The 19,757-nt window shown below is 36.3% G+C and overlaps 1 protein-coding gene across 1 annotated transcript; it reads left to right on the top strand.

Annotated features, from left to right (window-relative positions):
- The first annotated feature begins 1,127 nt into the window (after positions 1–1,127).
- Positions 1,128–3,643, top strand: LOC133082508 (putative G antigen family E member 3). The gene is made up of 4 exons (XM_061179118.1): positions 1,128–1,202; positions 1,624–1,732; positions 2,526–2,651; positions 3,621–3,643. Exons 1-4 carry the CDS (start codon positions 1,128–1,130, stop codon positions 3,641–3,643), a joined length of 333 nt encoding a protein of 110 aa, XP_061035101.1.
- Positions 3,644–19,757: the final 16,114 nt, after the last annotated feature.

The following is a 19,757-nucleotide window of genomic DNA, read 5'->3' as shown; positions in this document are numbered from 1 at the left end:
TCTAAGAGTAGCCTGGGGCTGATCTTCCCCAAAGTTACTGGACATGGAAGAAAGGTTGGTAGGAAAAACAAAAGTTCTTTGAAGACCATTTTGGTCCTTAGGAGGGCTTGAACTTCCAGTTTTCTCTGCAGCAGTGGGAAATCCTCAGGCTGTGCCACACAAGACCTACTCCTTGCACATGCCCACTGCTATGCATGCACGTTTTTGTGCACGTCGTTTGTGGCGCAAGCTAGTCCGTTGACACGCATGCGCCTTGCCGTCCGTCTTCTGTGCCAATTGCTGTGCCAGCAGAGGTTCTCGCTCAGTGAAACTCAGCCAGTAGATCCTCATAGCAGTACTCCCAGGAGTTAGGGGTGAGTATGAGGGGAAGCCAACGGGCTTCCGGCGAATTGAATGGTGTGATCTGTAGCATCTGTGGAGGAAGGTCTTTGAGGTCGTCGTCCTTCTCCTCACAGGTGTCGTGGCTGCCATGGCTCTCGTACTGGTGGCGGGAGAGGGAGGGTGGTGGGCGGTGGAGGGCAGCGGGTCAGATGAAGGAGGGGTGAGTCTTAGGGGTGCTATTTGAGGTATCTTGGTCCTGGAGGCCCTGAAACTGACAACAGAGCACAGAATCCGGAGTCTGCAGTGGGGCCCCAGGCAGGAGGCAGGGCAGATGGTAAAGGAAAGGCCTAGAAGCCAGACCACTGTGGGGTTGTGACTGCATACCGAGATTTGTAGTGCCCTGAACAGGGTGCCAAGGGAGAAGTGGGCAAGTCGTTCTTTGAGAAAACAGCCATAGACATTATGTAAAAGAATGAACCTGTCTATGCTTTCCCACAAAACTTTATTTGGGGGTTGCAGGCATGTGCATAGTAAATGGGGGTATGGCAAAACCAGTATTCACTCAAGTTCTAATTCTCTAGTGTTTTCATGATGAGTCCAGTTGTGAAATGAAACCTCATTAGGAAAGCCCCCATTCTTTTACCATGTGTCTTAAGGTGATTTCTACGCCTGTTTGTTGCTCACACACATAAACAAAGGCTTATTTGGTATTAAAGTACAAATAACCATTTTGCCGTAGTGTTCATATATAGCTATCCTCTTACATGTAGTTTTCAAATTATAATATTTCTTTTTCAGTGAGAAATATGAGTGGGCATGTAAGAAAAAGATCCAAATCTGCAGGAAGAAGAGAGTCTTCCCAGGTGGTTGGGCCTCTGGTTGTGAGTGCTTCAACATTTGATGTTTTCTATTACCAGAATCTATTTATTTATTGTTGTTGAACTAGTATATATAAACTCATATGGTCTTCCATATTGATAAAAAATGTAATGGAATCTCATGAAAGAAACATTGACCCAGGACGATTACATTCTCTTGTTGACTGGATAGGTGTGCTCTTAAGTTTCCTATCTTTTGCCCTATGCTTATCAATAATGGATTACACACATCCATTCCAGTGTAGATTAAAACAGCTAGTGTCTGCGAGAAGAGTAACAATTTTATTAAGGAAAAAATTGTGTGTGTGTGTGTGTATATTACTGTTGGAAAATATATTTAGACTTATGATTAAATATATGTATGTATTATATACATTCATAAATTATTGATTTTTAAAATTTGTGCACAAAATCACACCCCTAGGCTCAGCAGCCCAGTGATAAACCACCTCAACTAGAGGAACCACCATCTGAGAATCAGGATACTATACCTGCTCAGGACATTGAAGGTGAAGGAGCACCTGTGGCTCAAGGTGAAAAGAGAGGGAATAAGAGTCCTTGTGGGTCTATGGGTGGTGGAGGTGTATTTGTACATCATGCATTATGACACACCGGAAACAAGAGGAAAGAAACATTAGAAAAATATCTCAAACAATTCTTGCTACTACTCTGGGGAAAATGTGGAGTGAAGACAAATAAAAATGTCACAAAACTTTCCTAACATTCTGAAAGTGGCTTTTTCTTTATTGAGCTTTCATATGTTAACCTTTGAGTGCTTTCCAGAGCTCCTATATAGTTTGTTCAGCCAGTTTCTGGGTGTGTTTTTTTTTTTATGTTTCTATGGGAAAATGAGAGTTTGGGACTACCTAACCTGCCATTTTGCTGATATCTTCATTTTTTTTTAAGACTTTTTCCCACACAACATTTATTAGTGGCTGCTCATGCCATGTAATATACTAAGTGCTTGGAGTCTCAGTGCCAATGAGAGACCTAATTTCTGTCTGAAACTTATAATCTAGTCAGAAAGACCCTAACAAACCACTGATTTAATACACAAGTACAATAACAGCTAAGTACAAAAGGGACAATTAAGTTTTCTGGGGGTAGCCTGGAGTAAGGAAGGAAAGGGTAATATTTGAACAACCTGTTTTCCTTTTTTCTGGCAACAGACTCCTGAAGCTAATGCTCTTGGGATTCTTATGCATCACATTTATTACCATACGAGCATATAGGCTTTTATTTCATAATGATAAGGGAATGACTATTATTTCCTTATTCATATTTCATGGTTTTACTTCTTAAAATAATGACCTTTTTATTTTTAAGGGCCTGCTATGGAAGCTGATCGACAGGAACTGGCTCTGTTGAAGACTGTGGATGAGCCTGGGGATGGTCCTGATGTCAAGGAGGAGATTCTACCAAGTCTAGAGCCCATTAAAATGCCAGAAGCAGGTTTGTTATCCATTAAGATGCAAATTATGGGGTTTCTATTTTCCACAATATTATATATTTTTTAATATAGAGGTAACATTACTGCTATTTTAATAACAGACTTCACATACAAAGTTTATTAGAAAGGCAGTTCAGACCACAGTGACTGTCATAGTAAGCCATCAAAGATGGGAACAAATTGGGTCAAATTTATATTGCGTTATAAGATCCAAAAGTATTTTCTCACTTTTGAGTATAAGTCATTTAGTCAACAACTAATAATTTTCAGATATTTTATAAAGGCCTGCTTTTCATATAACACATTATAATAAACATCAGCTTATATTTTGATGTCACCTATGGTGGTAATGGTTTAAAACTAGTGTGGACATGTAATTTTTTTGTATAAACGGAAATGCTTTTAAGTGTGTAAAGAGACAAGAGTATGGGTGAAAATGGGGACAAATGTTTACCCTACTTAAAACAGCTACATAAAGACTAAACTATCCCAAAGAAACGTTTTTGCATTTTTCCACAATAGAGACAAAACAATTGCAATAATGGCCTTTCTGTTTACTTTGCTTAGGTAGTTCCAAGCACATCTTATATTCAAAATATTATTTCACGTCAAAACATTGAAAACATTTTTCCTTAGGTTTTTTGTTTGGTTGGATTATTACTGAAAGTATGTTATTTTTCCCTTTCTACCTATACCTACCTTTAAATAATTTAATTTGGTTAAATTTGCACTGAACTGGAACAGTCTCTTTGTCTCCTTATTGCACTAAAAAAGTGATGTGATTAAAATTGCTGTTTATATGACTAAAAGTTTACCTTCAATATCTATACAGAGGTTAACTGGATGTAAGCCAAAGGGTCACCCCTAGGGACTGGCTTTAATCCGTCAAAACTGTAGTGTCCTTTGTATAGCTATAGTCATCTAAATAAAGTTCTGCAAAGTAATCTGCCTCGATATTCTTTTTATTATAGGTGAAGGACAACCACGGATTTAAACAAAGGTAGACTGAAGCCAAGTACTCTGTCCCTAAGTTGGAAATTTGACTGTTAACCATCTCTCAATAAAGTTTTACAACTTTCTTCAAAGAATTCTTGCATAATTTTATTAAATTTATTCCTAGGTATTTGATGTTTTTGAAAATTGTATCTTTTTTGCAAGTTTTTAAGTATTTGGGACTGTATATAGAGAAAAAATGTGAACTGATATATTTTCCAGCAACTTTGCTAAATATGCTTATTAATTCCAGAAGTTTATCTCTTGATCCTTTTGGATTTTAAAAATAACACAATCATATCATCTCTGAATAATGTTCTGGTTTTGCCATTTTAAACAGTATACCTTTTATTTCCTTTTCTCATTTATGGTATTGGACAGGACCATCCAATACTATTTAGTAGTGGATATCCCTGTCTTTATCCTGATCAGAAATGGAAAATTTTTCACATTTCAATATAATGTTTACTGTACTTTTTCATAGGTACACTTTATCAAAATAAGGAAGTCCCATTCTGTTCCTGTTTTGCTAAGTATACTAAACTTGAATATATGTAAAATTTCATCAAACACTTACAGTGCATCTCTTGAAATCACAGGACCTTATTCCTCCATTAATTGGTTAATGTGATAAATTACATTAAGTTTTTACATTACATCTCTGAGCCCCTTACACCTCAATAAAACACTTCTGCAACAAAGTACTACATTCAGAATCTACTCTGCTTATGGAATGGCAGGGGATTATAAACAGCAATTATTGTTCCCTCTTACAGAAGTTTAAAAATATTTACCTGATCCAAAAAAGGACTGAAAATCTGTGGTCCAATTGAAAAATGAGTCTAAATTTAGAGTATCTTAATTTGCCACAAAATATGTGAGGGGTTCCTAGGTTGTAGAACTGGCTGAAAGGATTAGGTAGAAAAAAAGTGAAATGAACCAGAGGGACTTGCTGAGGGAAAATTACTTGGGTCCTACCTACTCTTCTCCATAAAGGCTATGGCATGAAATAGCCATGGGTTTCAATCCTGGCTCTGACATACTGGCTGTGTGATGATGGAAAATACTTAAATTCTTTGGGTGTATTTATCTATTTCTAAGATAGAAATTATAATATAATATTTACAGTAAAGTACTGCTATGAAGAAAAAGTGAGCTCACACACACACACACACACACACACACACACATATGGAGAGAGAGGAGGCGTTACAGTACAAATGGATATGATCCATTAATTATATTCTGTGTTTTTGTTTAAATTTTCATGTTTTTACTTTTTGCAATTACGTCTGTAGCAAATGATATTGCTTTTGAATTTCAAGTTGGGATAAGAGGTTAACTTTATAAATGAATTTGAGCTAAGAAACTGATTTGATTTAAATAAGTTATGTAGTTATCAGACATGGCATCAATTTTAAAGTTGTTTTACAAATGACAGAGGCCTGGCAAAGGCTGCCTTAAAGTCCTGCTATGGGCTTAAATTTGTGCTCCACACAACTCAATACCAGAGTCTCTGTCAAGTGGTTAGGCATTCCCTAAACAGCACTGTGGTGGCTAACAGGGCCATAAAGTGCGCTACTGAAGTTTTTAGATTGAGTTACCACATGTCCATTGATTTGACTGGTAAGGAGACAACTACCCCAAATAGATCTTAAAAGTTTCTTATGGCAGCAAAAGCAAGATCAGCATTGTGTCAACTCCCTATGTCCCTAGTCCCACAGCATGATGCAGAATCGGAGATGCTCAGTGATAGACATCACAGGTGGTGAGTCTCTGTGCTGGTGAGGAGCCCACAGCTGTACCCTAAGACACTGAGCAGTTCTGTAGACCATAGCTGTACTCTAAGGTGGAGCAAGGAGGAACATCCTGTACTCAACTGAAAAGAGGGAGATGGATGAATAAGGACCTTATGTCAGCCTCCAGCAAGATAGGGAAGCAGGTGAGAGACTGCCTAGTGGCAACTCCCACCAGGCTGCTTATCTCTCCTTGCTCCCAGAGGAATCACAAGGTGTTCTGCCAGATTCAGGTCAGCCTGCAGTATAGTCTTGCGTCCATGGCCTAAGTGGGGACATGCAAGGTCACCAGAGCACCAAGGCAGAGCCACTCCCCTACAGTGTCTGGCACAAAACAAGAGGTCACATATGTATGGTGCCAACAAACATAACATATACAATAATGACTCCAAAACAGAGGAGATTCTTTTCCTACCAGAGTCATTATAAAGGATTAATTAATTAATTAAACATGAATTAATGCCTCCATGTTTCAGGAAGTATCTGGAATGCTGGAAATGAAAAGACCAATGTCACACAGTACTTGCCATGAGGGATAGCACACTCTAGTTGGAGAAACAGACACATAAATAGAAAAACACTTCAAGAGTAAAGAAGGAACACAGGTAAGGGACCCACAAAACAACAATAAAAACAGTGAATGGGGTAGCCTAGAATCAAGAGTTAGCCAAGCAGAAAAGACTAATTATGAGAGTGAAAATAGGTCCACTGGATTTCCCATGTCCACTGATCACTGGGTTCACATACTTGACTCTGCTGATACAAGGCTGATTGGCATTTAAGCCTCACATTTAAATACTAAAATAACCAGATTAGCAGTGTCATGGTCATTCAAAAAGTATTTGTTGATGGCCAGGAGTGTTTTCAGTCCCTTTGTACAGAGGAAAATCAGTGAATTAGCTAACACAGTCCTTAACTGAGGGCTGATCTGAGCAAAGTGTCCAAGATTCATTATGAACATAAAGGTATGGAATATGCTTCTACTGGACACTTCTGGACAGTGTGTAATGAAGGCCACAAACCTTTCAAACAGAAGATTGGAAGAGAGATTTCCTATGATATCTCACTTGCAAAGTATTATTTTCAGTAGACTGCTGTTGTTATCATGGTTATACTTGGTTAAGTGAGTTGCATGTGTCATAAACATGCAGACAAAAAAAATCTCTAATCACCTGCTGGGAATCAGCCTCTGGGCTCTAAGCTAGGCAGGCTCTAAGAACTTAAAAATGGTTCATTCTGGATATGAGTTCTCAAAGAAAGAGCTCAAAGTCTAATGATCAGAAAACCATCCAAAAAACAATGAAAAAACATGTGTGATGAAAGCTATGGCAGGGGTGAAACAGGGGATGTGCAGAACATAGTGAAGGGCCCTGTAATCCAGGTGGTCAAATATGGTTTCTCCCAGGGGATGATGCATGTGTTCTAAGTACTGCTTCACCATAAACAAATTTTAACCTTTATCCATCCGCCTCCTTTTCATTAAAAAATATAAATCTCTCCATTCAAGTATCTCAAATTTATACACGACTAAAGATCAGAGAAGATAAGTAAGTTTTTCAAGGTCAAGTCTCTAACCAGTAGAGCAGACAGTTTTCAATATACTGATATTGGAATCCATGTGCACTTCTCATTATAACCATCTGTTTGCTCTTAATATTGTCTTCTGTTTTAATTCACATTCATCATGTGTAGTTTTCCTTGCTCTGCTTTTCCCATAAATTATTTTTCTTTAATTCATCTGTAGTTTATTCTTACAAAACTTTATTGCCAAACTGCTGAAAAAGTTTTCAAAGTTGATTGTACAATATTGCATCCTGACCAGTAGTAAATGAGGGTTCCAGTTGCTCCATACCCTTGTGAACAGTTGGTGTGATCAGTCTTCAATTTTAGCCATACCAGTAGGTGTGTAGTGATATCTCCTTGGAGTTTTAATGTGCATCTCAACATTTGAACACATTTTCACACATTTATTTGCCATATATATATTCTTGTCTGCTCAAATGCCTTGGACATGTTTTATTGGGTTGTTAGTCTTGTGGTTTTTTTAGGAATTACTATTTATTTATTCTTGGTATCTGAAAGTTTACAGTAATACACCTTTGTCTGAGCCTTTATTCACTTGGACTCAGTAATCATGCCCTACATTTTTAGGGGCATTCTTGCGTTTTATTCTTTGATAACTTCTGCTACCTCTTTCTCCATTCTCAGTATTTGGAAATATCCTTAATCTAAATCTATAAGACATTAAAGTCTTATAAAGACATTAAAAAGTTTCACTCCTTTTGTCTCTTTATTCAACTCCATGCATGATTTTCTTGACTTGGTTTTTCCAAGTCTTCCACTGAATATTTTTTATTAGCCACCTGATTCCTAAGAATTTTTAAAAATCTACTTTATTACATTTTCTTAATTTATAGCTAAACTATAAATACATAAATTAATGAATTAAGCTGTCCTTGTCGATACCAAAGTTATGGCAAAATCTTGGAAACACATTTTTCCTCCTTAATGGAAAGGTTTACAGAGCACAGAAGTTGTATGTTGCCCATGGGTTTATAAACCCTGCCTTGTGAACAATCTAAATTTTTTTTTTAAAGGCAAAAAAAGCCCATAGGGAACAGGCATTCTGAACTTGTACTGACTTTGGTTTGGAGTGCTTTCAATGAACTAAGCTCAATTTGGGGAAAGTTGAAAGTTAGGAAAAACTGACTGATTACTGCTATTCTTCCAAAATCACCTGATGACTGTGTTTGATTCAGAAATTTGTGTGAGGAAGCACTCAAAGGGAAGATGGAAAACATGGGCAATGAGGAAAGGTGGAGATTTTCTTCTTACAGAAAAAGATAAACCCATGAGGTCTGATCTATCTATGTTTGAGTCTACCCATTGACAGTGATTAGAGGTATTTTTCTGCTGCTCAGGCTTTAATCAGGAGCTGTGTGGTTGGGTCAGAAGCCATAATGAAAATTTGTCAGCCCTCCTCAATAGAAGCCCCTTGAGGAAGAGATATATATCTAGGCTACTGAGATCATCTTCTCTGGCTAAGGGATATAATTACACAAATCAATCTATGTCACAGGAATAAAGACCTCCAGAGGACCAGAAACCCACCCCCCCCACACACTCAGAGATGTGTCTGCTGGGCATAATGAGGCTGTCTGAGAGTCCCATGATTAATTCCAAAGAGAGGCATCAAACCCTCCAGGTTGCTCTGACCAGGAAGCTCAGGTCAGTCAGGGACATAGGCACCTGAAATTCCAGGACTTGCAGGGCAAGTGTTTGCAGCAGTTTTGGATTGGGGAGTCTCTTCCTCCTTTACTGAAACAGTCTGGTTTGGTGGTACTGGTAACAGCCATTGCTTAGTATTCCATTGCTGCTTTCTCCACATGATGTGACAGTTCTTGAACCACACCTTTACTACTGACTCATCAAAGTTAAGCATCTAAAGACACACATACTGAAGAAAGGGGATGGAAAAAAATATCCCCTGCAAATAGAAATGAGAGGAAAGCTGGGGTAGCAATAATTATATCAGACAAATAGACTTTAAAACAAAGACTGTAACAAGAGACAAAGAAGGACATTACCTAATGATCAAGGGATCAATCCAAGAATAAGATATAACAATTGTAAATATATATGCACCCAACATAGGAGCAACTAATTACATAAAGCAAATGTTAATAGACATAAAAAGAGAAATTGACAATAACACAACAATAATAGGGGTCTTTAACACCCCACCTATGTCAATAGATACATCATCCAGACAGAAAATCAATGAGGAAACATTGGCCTTAACTGTCACATTAGAACTTATGATCTTAATAAATATATACAGAATATTTCATCTAAAAGCACCAGAATACACACTCTTTTCAAGTGCACATGGAACACTCTCTGGGACAGATCACATGCTAGGCTATAAAACAAGTGTCTGTAAATTTAAGGTTTGAAATCATACCAAGCAGCTTTCTTGACCACAAAGCTATGAGACCAGAAATTAACTACAAAAAAAAAAAACTCTGCAAAAACACAAACACAAAGAGGCTAAAAAATATGCACCTAAACAACCAATGGATCAGTTCATCAATCAAAGAAGAAATTAAAAAACAATACCTAGAGACAAATAAAAACAAAAAAACCCAATGATCCAAAATCTACTGGATGCAACAAAAGCAGTTCTAAGAGGGATGTTATAACAAAACAAGCTGGGTTGGTATGGTGCAGGGGAGGGCAGGTGGGCGGGAGGCTCTGGCCAGTGGGTGGAGCAGCCTGAGAGTGCAGTGCCCACTGCCCCAGGCAGGCCACCACCCCATGCACACTGTTGCCGTGGCCCCATGTTGCTGCCCCTGGCCTGCCTGCATGGCAGGGTTGCACAGTGTCTCACTGCACTCTTGGTGCTTGCAGAGCCACCCTGAAAAAAAAATGATACAAGCCTACCTCAGGAAACAAAAGTGAATCTCAAATAAACAACCTAACCGTATACCTAAATAAACTAGAAGAAGCAGACAAACAAAATGCAAAGTTAGTAGAAGAAAAGAAATTATAAAGATCAGAGCAGATATAAAAAAACAAAGACTAAATAATGATAAAAAGATCAATGAAACTAAGAGCTGGTTCTTTGAAAAGATAAACAAAATTGATAAATCTTTAGCCAGACTCATCAAGAAAAAAAGAGAGAGGGCCCAAGTTAATATAATCAGAAATGAAAAATGAGGTTACAAGCACAGAAATTTAAAGACTCATAAGAAAATACTATGAACAATTATATGACAATAAAATGGACAATGTAGAAGAAATGGGAAATTCCTAGGAATGAAAAATCTCCTGAGACAGAATCAGGAAGAAATAGAAAATATGAGTAGATCAATTACCTGTAATGAAAATCAACCAGTAAAAAACAAAATAAAACAAATAAACCAAAAATAAAAACTCCCAACAAGCAAAAGTCCAGGAACAGATGCATTCACAGTGAATTCTACTAAAAGTTTACAGAAGAGTTAACACCTATCCTTCTTAATCTATTCCAAAAAATTGCAGAGGAAGAAACACTTCCAAACTATGTGGGCAGCATAACCCAGATACCAAAACCAGACAAAGATACACCAAAAAACTAAATTACAGGTCAATATCACTAATAAGCATAGACACAAGAATCATCAACAAAATATTAGGGATTGTAATTCAACAATGTATTAAAAGGGTCATACACCATGATCAAGTGGGATTTATCCCCATGTTGCAAAGATGGTTCAATATCTGTGAATCAATCAATGTGATATACCACGTTAAAAAATTGAAGAATAAAAATCATATGAACATCTGAATAGATGCAGAAAAAGCTTTTGACAAAATTCAAAATTTTATAATAAAAACTCTTAACAAAGTCGTTATGGAAGGAATATGCCTCAGCATAATAATGGCCATATATGACAAACCCACAGCTAACATCATACTTAATGGTGAAAAGCTCTAAGATCAAAAACAAGACAAGGATGCCAACTCTCACCACTTTTATTCAACACAGTATTGGAAGTCCCAGCCACAGCAGTCAGACCACAAAAAAGAAATAGAAATACAATGAATGCAAATTTGAAATGAAGAAGTAAAACAGTTACTGTTTGCATAAGACATGATACTAAACATAGAAACTCCTAAAGACACAACCAAAAAACTACTAGAAATCATCAGTGAATTCAGTAAAGTTGCTGGATACAAAATTAATATACAGAAATCTGTTGTGTTGCTAAACACTAACAACCAACTATCGGTAAGTGAAATTAAGGAAACCAGCCCTTTTACAATCATATCAAAAAGAATAAAATACCTGGGAATAATTTAGCTAAAGAGGTAGAAGACCTGAACCTGGAAAACTATAAGACACTGATGAAAGGAATTGAAGGTGTCACGAACAGGTTGAAAGATATATTCTGCTCATGAACTGGAACAACTAATATTGCTAAAATGACCATACTATCCAAGGAAGTACACAGATTCAGGGCAATCCCTTTCAAAAGGCCAATGGCATTTCCCTTAGAACTAGAACAAATGATTCTAAAATTTGTATGGAAACAAAAGACTACCATTAGGCAAAACAATTGAAAGAAAGAGGAACAAACCTGGAGGTATCACACATGTTTTAATTACACAGCTATAGTAATTAAAATAGTATGGTCCTGGCACAGAAACAGACACATAGATCAGTGGAACAGAATATAGAGCCCAGAAATGAACCCACATTTACATGGGCAATTAAACTATAAAGAAGGAGGCAAGAATATACAATAGGGAAAAGACAGCCACTTTCAATAAATGGTGCTGGGAAAACTGGATAGCTATGTGCAAAAGAATTAAACTGGACTAATTTTATCACATCACATACAAACATAAACTCAATATCTATTAAACAGTTAAATGTAAGACCTGAAACCATAAAACTTCTAGAAGAAAACATAGGCATTACATTTTTTGACATCAGTCTCAGCAACATTTTGTTGGATATGTCTCCTCAGGCAAGGAAAACAAAAGCAAAAATAAACAAAGGAGCTACATCAAACTAAAAAACTTTTGCACAATGAAGGAAGCTATCAGCAAAACGAAAAGGCCACCTACTGAATGGGAGAAGATATTTGCAAATGATATATCCAATAGGGGTTAATATCTAAAATATACAAAGAACTCATACAACTCAAAATCAAAAAAACACCAACCTAATTAAAAAATAGGTAGAGGATATGAATAGATATTTTTCCAAAGAAGACTTACAGATAAACATCATACACATGAAAGGATCCTCAACATCACTAATCATCAGGGAAATGCATGTCAAAATCACAATGAGATATCAGCTCACACCTATCAGAAGGGCTATTATCAAAAAGACAAGAAAAAAAAATATTGGAGGAGATGTGGAGAAAAGGAAACCCTTGTGCACTGTTGGTGGGAATGTAAATTAGTACAGACATTATGGAGATTCCTCAGAAGATTAAAAATACAATCCAGCAATTCACTCAAGTATTTATTCAAAGAAAAGGAAAACACTAATTTGAAAAGATATATGCACCCCTATGTTCATTGCAAACTTATAGCCAAGATATGGAAGAAACCAAAGTACTCATCAAGAGATGAATGAATAAAGATGTGATAGATAGACACACACACACACAGTGGAATGCTATTCACCCATAAAAATGAATAAAATCTTGCCATTTGTGAATTTGGTAAAGTAGCAGCATACAAAATTAATGCACAGAACTCTCTTGCATTCCTATACACTAATGATGAAAAATCTGAAAGTGAAATTAAGAAAACACTCCCGTTTACCACTGCAACAAAAAGAATAAAATATCTAGAATAAACCTACCTAAGGAGACAAAAGACCTGTATGCAGAAAATTATAGGACACTGATGAAAGAAATTAAAGATGATACAAATAGATGGAGAGATATACTATGTTCTTGGATTGGAAGAATCAACATTGTGAAAATGACTCTACTACCAAAAGCAATCTACAGATTCAATGCAATCCCTATCAAACTACCACTGGCATTTTTCACAGAACTAGAACAAAAAATTTCACAATTTGTATGGAAACACAAAAGACCCTGAATAGCCAAAGCAATCTTGAGAAAGAAAAATGGAGCTGGAGGAATCAGACTCCCTGACTTCAGACTATACTACAAAGCTACAGTAATCAAGACAGTATGGTACTGGCACAAAAACAGAAATATAGATCAATGGAACAGGATAAAAAGCCCAGAGATAAACCCACACACATATGGTCACCTTATCTTCGATAAAGGAGGCAAGAATATACAGTGGAGAAAAGACAGCCTCTTGAATAAGTGGTGCTGGGAAAACTGGACAGCTACATGTAAAAGAATGAAATTAGAACACTCCCTAACACCATACACAAAAATAAACTCAAAATGGATTAAAGACCTAAATGTAAGGCCAGACACCATCAAACTCTTAGAGGAAAACATAGGCAGAACACTCTATGACATAAATCACAGCAAGATCCTTTTTGACCCAGCTCCTAGAGAAATGGAAATAAAAACACAAATAAACAAATGGGACCTAATGAAACTTAAAAGCTTTTGCACAGCAAAGGAAACCATAAACAAGACGAAAAGACAACCCTCAGAATGGGAGAAAATATTTGCAAATGAAGCAACTGACAAAGGATTAATCTCCAAAACATACAAGCAGCTCATGCAGCTCAATATCAAAAAAACAAACAACCCAATCCAAAAATGGGCAGAAGACCTAAATAGAAATTTCTCCAAAGGAGATATACAGATTGCCAACAAACACATGAAAGAATGCTCAACATCATTAATCATTAGAGAAATGCAAATCAAAACTACAATGACATATCATCACACACCAGTCAGAATGGCCATCATCAAAAAATCTAGAAACAATAAATGCTGGAGAGGGTGTGGAGAAAAGGGAACCCTCTTGCACTGTTGGTGGCAATGTAAATTGATACAACCACTATGGAGAACAGTATGGAGGTTCCTTAAAAATCTAAAAATAGAACTACCATACGACCCAGCAATCCCACTACTGGGCATATACCCTGAGAAAACCATAATTCAAAAAGAGTCATGTACCAAAATGTTCATTGCAGCTCTATTTACAATAGCCAAGACATGGAAGCAGCCTAAGTGTCCATCAACAGATGAACGGATAAAGAAGATATGGCACATATATACAATGGAATATTACTCGTAAAAAGGAACATAAGAAGGAACAAAACTGAGTTATTTGTAGTGAGGTGGATAGACCTAGAGACTGTCATACAGAGTGAAGTAAGTCAGAAAGAGAAAAACAAATACCATATGCTACCACATATATATGGAATCTAAAAAAATAAGAGAAAATGGTCAGAAGAACCTAGGGGCAAGACGGGAATAAAGATGCAGACCTACTAGAGAATGGACTTGAAGATACGGGGAGGGGGAAGGGTAATCTGGGACAAAATGAGAGAGTGGCATGGACATATATACACTACCAAACATAAAATAGATAGCTAGTGGGAAGCAGCCGCATAGCACAGGGAGATCAGCTCGGTGCTTTGTGACCACCTAGAAGGGTGGGATAGGGAGGGTGGGAGGGAGGGAGATGCAAGAGGGAAGAGATATGGGGACATATGTATATGTATAACTGATTCACTTTGTTATAAAGCGGAAACTAACACACCATTGTAAAGCAATTATACTCTAATAAATATGTTAAAAAAAATCTTGCCATTTACAACAACATGGTTAGACTAAGCGGGTATTATGCTAATTGAAACAAGTCAGACAGAGAAAGACAAATACTCTATATTTTCACTTGTATTTTCAATGTAAAAAACAAATGATCATAGCTAAATCTAATTAAACAGAAATAGAGCCATAGATACAGAGAAAAAACTGGTGGTTGTTAAAAATTAAGGTGCAGAGGAGTGAAAATAAGTGAGGAAGATTAAGAGGTACAAACTTCCACTTATAAAACAACTGAGCCATTGGTATGAAATGTACAGTATGGGTAATATAGTGGATAATTATGTAATATCTTTGTGTGTTGACAGATGGTAACTAGACTTATCATGATGAACATTTTGAAATGTATAGAAATATTGAATCACTATGTTGCATACCAGGAACTAACATTGTACTGTAGCTCAGTTATACTTCAAAACAAACAAACAAACTTGTAGAAAAAGAGATCATATTTGTGATTACCAGGAGTGGTGGGTGGATGGAGGGTGAATTGAATGAAAGTAGTCAAAGGTAGAAACTTTCAGTTGTAAGATAAATAAGTACTCTGGATGTAATGTACAATATGATAAATATAATTAACACTGCTGGACAGATTTACAGAGTAAATCCTGAGTTCTCACACAAGGAAAAATATTTTTTTTCTATTTCTTTAATTTTGTATCTATAAGAGATGATGGATGTTCACTAAATGTATTGTGGTAATCATTTCATGATGTATATAAGTCAAAACATCATGCTGTATACATTAAAATTATACACTGCTGTATTGTATGTCAATTATATCACAATAAAACTGGAAGAAGAAAAGAGTAGCCCCAAGAAAGCCTAAGTACCCCACTCTCAAGCCCAGTAAAAACAGAACCCCAGGTTTTTGCTCTTTCTCTCTCTCTTTTCATGACCTTGCTTTGTGGTCCCTGGTGTTCTGGGTACTCTCCAGGACCTGTAAGTAATAGACCTTGGCTTTTCAAAGTTCCCTGATGGTTGCTGCTGAAGTGTGTCTCTCAGTAATTATAAGAACCATAAGGGCCAGTCCAGCCACAACATTGGCTCCAAATGGGGAAATATCTGTGGGCGATTGCCACATATAGTATGGGCCCAGGTCAGTACTCCCAGGCATTTCTAGTCAATAACATAATTATTGATAGGCAAGACCAACTCAAAACAGGAGCCAAGAAGACTCCATAGGGAAATGATAGACTTCAAGAAATGATGCTGGGAAAACTGTATATTCACATGCAAAAGAATGAAATTGGACCCCTGTCTTGCACCATTCACAAAAATTGACTCGAAATAGAGTAAAGAGAAACACAAGACCCAAAACTGTAAAACTCCTTCATGAAAACACAGGAAAAAAGCTCCTTGACATTGGTCTTGGCAATAATTTTTTGGATATGTCATAAAAAGCATAAGCAACAAAAGCAAAAATAAACAAGTTGGACAGCAGCAAACGAACAGTTTCTCCACAGCAAAAGTAAAAATCAAAAAATGAAAAGGCAACCCATGAAATGGGAGAAAATATTTGCAAACCATATATCTGATAAGGGGTTAATGTCCAAAATTGTAAGTGTCTCATTCAACTCAATAGCAAAACAGAAAGAAAGAAAGAATCCAGTTAAAAATGGTCAAAGGCACTGAACAAACAATATCCAAAGGAGATATACAAATGACCAACAGGTACATGAAAAGGTGCTCAACATCAATAACTATCAAAGAAATGCAAATCAAAACCACAATGACATATTGCCTTATACCTGTTAGGATGGCTATTATCAAAAAGGTAAATTAAATTTGTATTCAAGAGATGTGACAAGATTCCATTTTTTAAAGGTGACAATAGGTCACCTAGTATTCTAGACTCAGTGTGAATAAACTATAAAAATTCACTTCCATCTTTGTGTTTCTAAGATGTTTTGCGTGTAAAATATTTGTGTGGTATATTCCTTTTATTACTTCTATAAATAAAACTATATTCCTAAAAACAAATGATAAGAGGTAACAAGAAATTTGAACCCTTGAATGCTGTTGGTAGAAATGCAAAATGGTGCAGCTGCTATGGAAAATAGTATGGAGAGTCCTCAAAAAATTAAAACTGGAGCTACTACACAATTCAACAATCTCACTTCTGAATATTTACCCAAAAGGATTGAAGGCAGAATATCAAATTGATACTAGCATTCCTATGTTCATTTCAACACTATTTGCAATAGCCATGCTGTGAAAACAACTTAATGTCTATTGACGAAAGAATATATAAAGAAAATGTGGTATATATGTACAATGGGATATTATTCAGCCTTAAAAGAGAAAGAAATTCTGCAATATGTGACACATCATAGATGAACCTTATAGACACTATGCTAAATGAAATAAGCAAGTCACAGAAAGACAAGTACTGCCTGATTCCATGGACTTGAGGACACGGGGAGGGCAAAGGGTAAGCTGGGACGAAGTGAGAGAGTGGCATGGACTTATATATACTACCAAATGTAAAATAGATAGCTAGTGGGAAGCAGCCGCATAGCATAGGGAGATCAGCTTGGTGCTTTGTGACCAACTAGAGGGGTGGGATAGGGAGGGTAGGAGGCAGGGAGACGCAAGAAGGAGGAGATATGGGGATATATGTATGTGTATAGCTGATTCACTTTGTTGTAAAGCAGAAACTAACACACCATTGTATAGCAATTACACTCCAATAAAGATGTTAAAAAAAAAACTGACAAAAAAAAGAAAAAAAAATCATGGAATCAAAGAGTGGAATGGTTGTTTCTAGGGGCTAGGTGGAGGGGGAAATAGGGAATTGCTAATAATAGGCATTACATTTCAGTCAAGCAAGATGAATAAGCTCTAGAAATCTGCTGAACAACATTGTACCTATATCAATAATAATATATAGTACACTAAACATATAAGAGGATAGATCTCACATTAAATGATCTTTCCACAATAAGATAAAGTAGAATAAAAGAATAATGTACAAATAAAATAAAAGATAAAATAGAACTAAATGAAAATGGAAATACAATATCAAAATTTGTACAATTCAGTGAAAATTAGAAGGAAATTTATAGCTTTGAATGTATACACTAGAAAGAAAGGAAACACTAAAAATCAATAATTTAAGCTTCTACCTTAGGAAACTAGAAAAAGAAGACTAAATTAAATTAAAAGTAAGCAGAAGGAAATAAAAACTAAAAATTAGAGCAAAAATCTATGCCATTGAAAATAAACCAATAGAAAAAAATCAGTGAAATGGATCTTGGAAAAGATCAATAAAATCTATAAGCCACTAGCCAACCTAAGTTAAAAAAAATGATATGGCTAAGTAGTGTATCTTGCACCAGCTATCTGTCACAGGACATCAGCACCCTGAACACTGGTTACTAATCCCAGGGGCAGACTCCTAATGCTTCTGCGCATTGGATCAGAGCAGCCAAGGAAAACACAAAACAGTCAATCACTGGTTGGAACAACACTTTACTTTCATAGAGAAGAGACAGAGCAAGATCAGATCCAATAATGTACGAGGTTCCCATATGGTTATTGGGTACTCCCCACCCCGGCAGCTGGTGTAGGACACTTGGCTATGTACACTCCTCTCTTGCTGCAAGAAAAAGACCCAATGTTCCCCCTGTGGAATCAAAAGTACTGAAAACTGAGGGCATGTCTGAGGGTCATTGATGCACATGTGTGAGCAGAAAAAAGGAACACATATTGAGCATTAAACTGGGAAAAATATTCCCACACAAGATGGTAAGCACAGCAGTGGCACAGCTCTTTATCTCTTGATATGTAAGCATTACATGTTCATTCTTATGTGATCCAGTGCAGTCAAAAGACTGTGCACATGAAACTGCCTTCCCATCAGACACAAAATACTGATACCATGATGAGGAAAATCACAAATAGTCTATGGCAGGACAATCAAGCTAAGACAGAAAGAAAACAAAAAACAAAATGACATGCCCCCTTTGTAGAAAGCCTTTTCCAATGTGCAATGTGCATCTACATTATACATTAACCAGACCTCCTTAAAGCAGGAGGATGAAATCAACCTTTGAGAAGAAGTTGGACCCTTTTCTCAGATGCCAGCGTTATAATGTTGTAATTCTATGATTAATATATTTCTTTTTCATCTCATACAAGGGGTCCCATTGACCAAAGTCTTGTCTGTACATGCATAATTGAAAAAAACTTTGTTGATTGAACTATGTGCACAATGCTAACCTGTCAATATGCTACATAATTTCTTTGTCTCAAAAATGTATAAAACTGCATCTCTAACTCCTGATCAATAGAGCAGTTCTCAGGACTTCTCAGAATCTGTTTCCCGAGTTATAATCCTCAGTTTGGCTTGAGTAAAATTCTCTTTTCTTTCTTCTTAGCTTGATTGTTATTTGACTTTTTATTGGCAACCATAAATTAAAGAAATCACATTGAGATTCGATGGGCATCAAAAGGATAATAAAGGAATACTGTGAACAACTCTATGTCCATAAATTTGATAACCTAGATAAAATGAACCAACCCCTTGAAAGACACAATCTGCAAAAACTCACACAAGAATAAATAGGCAAAAAGAATAGGTTTATATCTATTAAAGAAATTGAACCTATAATTAATACATGTTCAAAAGATAAGGCACTCAGCCCAGAATTTTTCACTGGAGAAGTCCATCTAACATTTAAGAAAGAAATTATACCAATTATCTAAAATTTCTTTCAGAATATAGAAGCAGAGGTAATACTTCCTAATTTATTCTCACAAATTTTGATAAGTTGTATTTTCATTTTCATTTAATTAACAGTAGTTTTTTATTTCCCTTGAGATTTGTTCTTTGAACCATTTTTTATTTAGAAGCATGTTGTTTAATCTCCAAGTATTTGGGGGTTTTTTCCCCCAATTATCCTTCTGTTATTGATTTCTCCTTTAATTCCATTGTGGATTGAAAGCATAGATTATATAATTTCCATTGTTTGAAAATTGTTAAGGTGTGTTTTATAATCCAGTATGTGATCTATTTTGATTAATGTTCCATGTGAACTTG

The sequence above is a fragment of the Eubalaena glacialis genome, chromosome X (assembly GCF_028564815.1).
Source record: "Eubalaena glacialis isolate mEubGla1 chromosome X, mEubGla1.1.hap2.+ XY, whole genome shotgun sequence".
In the NCBI taxonomy this organism is placed as follows: Eukaryota; Metazoa; Chordata; class Mammalia; order Artiodactyla; family Balaenidae; genus Eubalaena; species Eubalaena glacialis.
Note: the sequence above shows the minus strand (reverse complement) of the source record. Positions and strands in the feature narration are given on the sequence as shown.

What these genes read in the sequence shown, in the direction of transcription:
- LOC133082508 (XM_061179118.1), top strand. Translation starts at nt 1,128, where the DNA reads ATGAGTGGGCATGTAAGAAAAAGATCCAAATCTGCAGGAAGAAGAGAG. An exon ending in AGGTGGTTGGGCCTCTGGTT is followed by an intron (nt 1,203 to 1,623) that starts GTGAGTGCTTCA and finishes TCACACCCCTAG; the next exon opens with GCTCAGCAGCCCAGTGATAA. An exon ending in CATTAAAATGCCAGAAGCAG is followed by an intron (nt 2,652 to 3,620) that starts GTTTGTTATCCA and finishes TTTTTATTATAG; the next exon opens with GTGAAGGACAACCACGGATT.